The sequence below is a fragment of the Priapulus caudatus genome, unplaced genomic scaffold, assembly GCF_000485595.1.
Source record: "Priapulus caudatus unplaced genomic scaffold, Priapulus_caudatus-5.0.1 Scaffold9, whole genome shotgun sequence".
In the NCBI taxonomy this organism is placed as follows: Eukaryota; Metazoa; Priapulida; class Priapulimorpha; order Priapulimorphida; family Priapulidae; genus Priapulus; species Priapulus caudatus.
Window position 1 is genome coordinate 299771 of NW_014577070.1, and position 6837 is coordinate 306607.

The window sequence follows — 6837 nt, forward strand, 5'->3', positions numbered from 1 at the left end:
TAGACTATATAGGTTATCTATATTATTTCTGTGAGTGGAGGCTTTGGGGCGCGTACTTCCGCTTCATCAGCCAGACTTTAATGTACTAGCCGGCGATCTCACCATATCATGTGACACGAGTCACGTACGCGACGCCTTGTAGCCTCGATACGTGTGTATGTGTCACCATATCTCAGTGTTATTTATTCTGTGTTATGACAACGGTGGCTGGCAGACCTTCCTGTTTAAATATGGACCGTTGGAAATTATTATTTAACTATTTATTTATTTATTTATTACATATTTTTTTTATTTTTTTTTATCAAGCGACGGTTCATTAGCTAAGGGTATATCAAGGTGAGCTTGCAAGTTCCTCGCCGTCAGTGTAATATTAATTAAAAACAGTTTTAAAAAGTTCTAGCTCAAACAAGTGACACGTGACGCCACCAAGTACAGCTAAAGTGCCCCAAGTGTATGTGCGCTTAATTAAACTAAAACACGCATCATGTATTTAAAACTGTACAAGGCGACAGTAAACATAATAAGCATAATAACTGATAAAGGCAACTGACATATACATACGAGAACAACACGCATACTAAAACATAACGACTGAGATACCAAAGTTTTATACCAATTAGATTTCCCTACCAGGAAATGCATTTCCATAGTCCACGAACAATATGCGCAAGACACACGGAACTAAAACAAGGCAAGCGAAGGAATCATTAACAGTGACCGATATAAGCGCAATAGAACAACGCAACTAAAATGCAAAAGAATGTCTAAAGATCAGTTGCAACAGTGCTACAGGTAACAGACGTTACACAATTATAGCAATCGTGGGAAATGAAGCAGTAACAGCTGAACTTACAATAAATATGGAAGCAACACCTCTGCACAGTTAACCTTTTAGAGGAGTGGCGGTGAACAGTACATCGCACATCAAATAATATAAAATATATTGATTATGTAGCCTTTCACGTTGTCTCTGGATTACTATTAATGATAACGAACGCTTACGGATCGATACTTAGTGTTATACGTGCACACTGTCTACACATACACGCCACGCGCCAAAACAGTACAATCGTACCACCAGTACGACCGGACGTACGACCGCCACAGCTTCGAATCATGGCGATGATGACATTGCAGGGCGTGTCATGTGATCCGAGGTTTTCACAGTTGAATCAGTCAGGTGTCGCGCCATAATCATCGTGAGTGGGTTCCGGTGTGCACTTCGCCCAGCGCCGTCCAATAGCGATAAGCCACGTCCACCGAGCGCGCTGGTGTTAGTCTGACGGTGTGTCGCATAGCAAGCGGACGTGCAAACAGCAGGAACGCTTATACACGCTTCGTTCTAACCGCCTTCAGGGAAGACCCGCGAACGTAACTACATTCCGCCCTACCAACTCCACACACCGCCACGAAGCATGTACCGACCGCTTCTCTTTGCCCTGCTCGTCGTCTACGTGGCGGGAAAAGACGTGAGCACCTGCGTTAGCCTGGAAGGGAAAGATGCGAAGGTTTGCACGCAGGTTCTCGGTCAGTCGGGCAAGATAGTCGTCGGCACGAGCGACCCGCCGACCAGCGACGACAACCGCGTCACGATCTCGTTCAACTCCATCAAAGAACTGAGCGCCGACGACGCCGAAGTCGGCAAGGGGAAGGACTCTCACAGGTAACGGAAACGCTGAGCGTACGTGGGTCGCGCGTATAAGCAGTAGCTGTGCTCACAGGCTAAATTTAACTGTCGCCGTGCACAGCACACGACTCCTGCGTATATATTTTATTGAAACGATTCAAGTGCCTGTGGCTGTGCTCGTGTTAATCGTATGAATGACTCCGTGGGCATTATTAGCAATATTATGCTTGTACCTGTTATTACTTAGACCATATTCACTATTGTCAAGAGCATGGCTATACTCACAGACGCTATTTACACTCTATAATAGTAATACTATATATGCAATTTTTACTATACTCCATACACTTCGCTATGCTCTATACTTCAGACTGAATGCCTGTGGTATTTGGTCTACACTCTATAGTAATTAGCATATAGTCAATAATACTATAGTACAATATAGACACCCTATGTCTATAGACTAAGTATACAGTATAGACTTTTTCATTATATTATTATTACGCGTGAAACGGGTGCATGGGCGTGTCCGTGTACAGCTACATTTTCCGTATACAGCTAACGTGATCGTAGCACGGTACAGGAAGGGTTACTGTCAATGCGAAAGAATGATGAATAGCGAAAGAGAAGGGAGAGCAAGAGGGAGCTAAAAAGAGAGGGGGAGCGAGCGCGGGGGACAGGCGAAAGAGAGAAAGCGGAGAGACAAGGGGGAGAGCGAGCGAGAGAGAGAGAGAGAGAGAGCGCGCGAAAGAGAGAGGGGGAGAGAGAAAGGGAGAGGGGGGAGAAGAAGGTTGTTGGGGATAGGGAGTGTGAAAAAGATACACATAAGGAATGTGAACGAGAGAGAAGGGGGAAGAGACGTCGTCGCCGTCGCTCATCATCAACGCTACTTGTGATCAGTGCACCTCTCTAGTGTGACTCAGCACCACGTCCACACCCGTGACCCGCGACTCGAGGCGGCATGATGTGGCAATAATAATATCAGGAGTGAATAATAATAATAGATCTATTATTCACTCCTGATAATATACTATTGCCCCACCCCACGGTGCGGGAGCGCTAATATATTGCGTGAGTTACCACTATGTAGTCGGTGATTGGTTATGTACGTTTACATAACCGAATTGAGTGCTAATATTTGTACATTTGCTCAACTGAACCCACCACGCCCTTATTTGTAACTCGTGAAACTGTCCAATGGGATACAGAACACATGCACTTATCTATTGATCCATTACACACCTAGCCTTTATTATACAAAATATAATCAGGAGTAAACATTACAGATTCTATTATATCTATTATGTACTCCTGATATTATTGATACACGCGCCGCGTGCGCGCACACACGCTCCTGCACGCACACACGCGCGTGCGCGCACACACGCTCCTGCACGCACATAATACCTCACGAGAAAATGTGAACTTTTAATTGTTTACGCGTGCAGTTATTAATGCTTGCAGTTAATTTCTTATTCTTTAGTATTTTTTAACAATAATAGGCTATTTAATGGGAATTAATCCGCATTTGAAAGTGTTCCATTGTAGCTGGTGTTTTGCAGCATATAAATATATATATATATATTATATTCAATGATGTGAGTATCGTATCTCAACACGAGTGAGCATAAACACGTGTAACGAACATACGAGTAAAACGCAAATTACGACGCATTTCATGCTACCATCTAAAAATATTTAACCTAAATTTTAATAATGAAGTCGCCTACCTTGATATACTAGTACCTCATTCGCGGCTTCTAGGACGAACGTTTTGCTCCGAAAACCACCGGGCGTCATAATTAGGTCGGTGTAGCGGAAATTATTATTGCTAGGACTTTTTTAGCTACGTACGGTGCTGCGTAATGTGGAATAGCCTACAGCATATACTAATAAATACTGATAGTCAGGACTGCTTATGAAATACAGGGGATTTGAAGAGTGGGAAACAGGAAAAAAGAATGCTTTATGCAGTCAACTCCAAGTTTAAGATGATTACGTTCTAAATTTAGCGTGCGTCTAATGCACCGAAGAGTATTATAAGCCGTTAAATACGGTAGACATACACCTATAATAACGTTTTATTTTCAGCCCGCCGCACCTGTTTGCACTGTCTACTGGTTGTTGGCAGCAACAGCTGCTACCTGCATTCTGTTCGTGACATTATAGCTATCAGCACACTGAATAATTCATCTGAATACAAATATTTAATAGAGGCTGTCTTGAAAGCACGATTTCATTATTAAAGCACTTGGATGTTATGGTATAATATGATCATTATATGGGCGCACGAGCGTTTCTTTTGCATATGGACAGGTGTTATGATGTTAATGAGGGTAGCCAACACGTCTGATATTGCCCAGTCACTACTTACATATAGCTGCTGCTGCTGCTGCTGCTGCTGTTATTATTATTATTATTATTATTATTATTATTATTATTATTATTACTGTTATTATTATTATAGCCCGTATTTACACAATCCAAGGATATATTGGAAACTTTGCCAAAGTGTCTGAAGATGTAGTGATGAACGTGCGTGCATACACGCACAGAATGATTGGAACTCATTATCATCGCATGGATGCGACAAAAACTAACGCATTGCAATACACTGAATACATGTACTCGTTATTCTTGCTGCAGCATCAACAGCTTTGCTAGTCAGACGTTCGTCTTCTCCGACATAGATAATGACGCAAAGTTCCAAGACATCGGTGCTGTCAGCTTCAACTTTACGGCTGAATTAGAAGGACCTGACGCCACTCTCGCCGTTACCGCCTATATTTTTACGGAGGATGGTATGTCATTGATTCGACCGTTGCTAGTGGTGATAATATCGTCACTACTGCTGCTTTATTGACACACGGCTTTGCTTTCCTACACGCTGGGATGCGTTTTTTCTCTATTCGTGCCTCTTCCCCCCTAAACGTAGAATAAAACGCGAAAAGTGCATTTTTCGATAACGCACGAGCGATTTTGCGAGCCAACATGGCGGGTTTCTATAGCATCGGCAAGCGCGAGCTGTCCCGGAATCCTGCCCGAGGTTGGCATTTGTAATGAGGTTGTGCTGTAACGGCCATGCTCTACTGACAGGTAATATCACGAACGGCGACGAGTGGTTTCTCGTGCAGGCAGGCAATATGAAGTTTAACGTTGAGATCGATAACTGGGCATTTTGCAAGCATATCGTGGAGTGCAAGCAAGGAAGCACGGTAGAGGCAGGCGAAAAGCTCGACTTTATGATGGACATCAAGGTAGGAGTTTTAAGAAATCGGCGCGAATGTTCACATACGGTCATACCACCCGTCGCATGCTCATGGCGCCGATTATTTCGACGCCGGCGACGTGCTTAAGCACTGACGTGCTGAAGCCTAGCGCAGACCTGCGACTGTTTCATGCAACTTGACAGCGATTCTAGAATCGCTGAAAAAATTGCTGCGAAATCGGCGGAATCGTCTGCGGGAATGTGCAACTGCAACCCGTGGCGATTCTGGTCGCTTGCGACGAGTTGCAAGAAATCAAAACTATTTTGATTTTGAGCGACTCGTCGCTCCCAATCGCTCCCAAATTGCTCTAGAATTGCTTCGAAATCGCATGTGTGCGCACACGCGCTGACATATCGACCGATGGCTTGCGGTTGCAGGTTGCAGCGACGAGCAATCGAAAATCGCAGGCGTGCGCTAGGCTTTAGCAACGTCTACACTCCGACGTGATAGTGACCAAATCTCGGACTTCCCCGTGCTTGGAAATGGAATAGTGGCACAATCTTAGCTGGAAATAAAAAAATGATTTCTACATACTATAAAATATTCTACGAAGCCGTGCCTGAATGTTGTTAGACTAATCTACTGCGCGACATGCTGTTAGACTCACGCTTTTAGGATATCCAGGTAATACCGGATGTGACCTCGCGTAACCGGAAATGTGTGGATGGGCGGATGCAGTAGTGCACAGGTGCATGTCTGCCGTCTGCAAGGAGAGAGAGGGGGTCACTAGCACTAATTCATTGTCGATGTGTTACAGGGAAAGGGCAACGCGGCAAAGAAGGACGACGATAAAAGTGGGACGGCAGTAAACTACGACCTGGGCGGTGCAAACACTTCGATCATTCTGTCAACAATGGTGCGTACCTAGCTAGCTATTTTTTATCCTACTTCATTATAAACCGTTATATACCGCGCGTGCGTACGATTGTCCCTGCGTACGAGCGAGCAAGCAGAGCGTGGGTAGGTGCGTGCGTACGTGCGTGCGAGCGAGCAGAGCGTGGGTAGGTGCGTGCGTACGTGCGTGCGTACGAGCGAGTGAGCAGAGCGTGGGTAGGTGCGTGCGTGCGTGCGTGCGTGCGTGCGAGCGTGCAGAGCGTGGGTGGGTGTGTGCGTGCGAGCAGAGCGTGGGTGGGTGCGTGCGAGCGAGCAGAGCGTGGGTAGGTGCGTGCGGAGCGAGCAGAGCGTGGGTAGGTGTGTGCGTGCGAGCAGAGCGTGGGTAGGTGCGTGCATGCGAGCAGAGCGTGGGTAGGTGTGTGCGTGCGAGCAGAGCGTGGGTAGGTGTGTGCGTGCGAGCAGAGCGTGGGTAGGTGCGTGCATGCGAGCAGAGCGTGGGTAGGTGCGTGTGTGTAATGTGTATGTTGTATGTGGTCGACGTTTATGTTAGATAAGGATCCGGATTTTCATTCGCGAGCACTCATAGCTGATAATTGGTCTCGAATACGGCATCAGTGGAGAATACTGTTTGAGCCGTACACATCCTGTTTATTAACCGTACCTCGTTGTGCCACTGCGCCTCGCTATGGAATTTTACAAATATTTACACAACTTTCTGCGTGGAAATGTCGGCAAATAGCGGTGCGCGGTTTTAGCAAACTTATGTAGTCAGGCGGTCATAAAACAGTCCGCACAGTTGGCAGGTGATCGAGTATGTGGGCTGAAGAATGTTATACACGGGTGGAGTGTGTAGTGTGGCTCGACCGTTCCGCAGCAGATATACGCGCGAAGCGCGAACAGCGCCACCTGTTGGCGCCATTTCATATAGTTCGCTGCTCCCCATCAAACCACTTCCATGGTTATGTAGAATCAGGGTGTTATCGGTCAATTCAGCAGTTCTGGCGCTTGGACAAACCTTTGGATTATGCACGTAGGGCGAGAATAACTGCAATGGTCGTAATTGGAGGTTTTTTTGGTTGGCGCGTTAGTTGTTTTTTTACAAATACG

At 45.8% G+C, this 6837-nt stretch overlaps 1 protein-coding gene across 1 annotated transcript in view; it reads left to right on the forward strand.

Annotated features, from left to right (window-relative positions):
* Positions 1-1184: 1184 nt before the first annotated feature.
* LOC106806853 (skeletal aspartic acid-rich protein 2-like) overlaps positions 1185-6837 on the forward strand; it is a 7819-nt gene continuing 2166 nt past the window's right edge. Inside the window, exons 1-4 of the mRNA XM_014808991.1 lie at positions 1185-1663; positions 4274-4428; positions 4724-4884; positions 5654-5752. Coding sequence (XP_014664477.1) covers positions 1416-1663; positions 4274-4428; positions 4724-4884; positions 5654-5752 — 663 coding nt within the window. The 5' untranslated portion in view covers positions 1185-1415. The remainder of the gene's footprint in view (positions 1664-4273; positions 4429-4723; positions 4885-5653; positions 5753-6837) is intronic.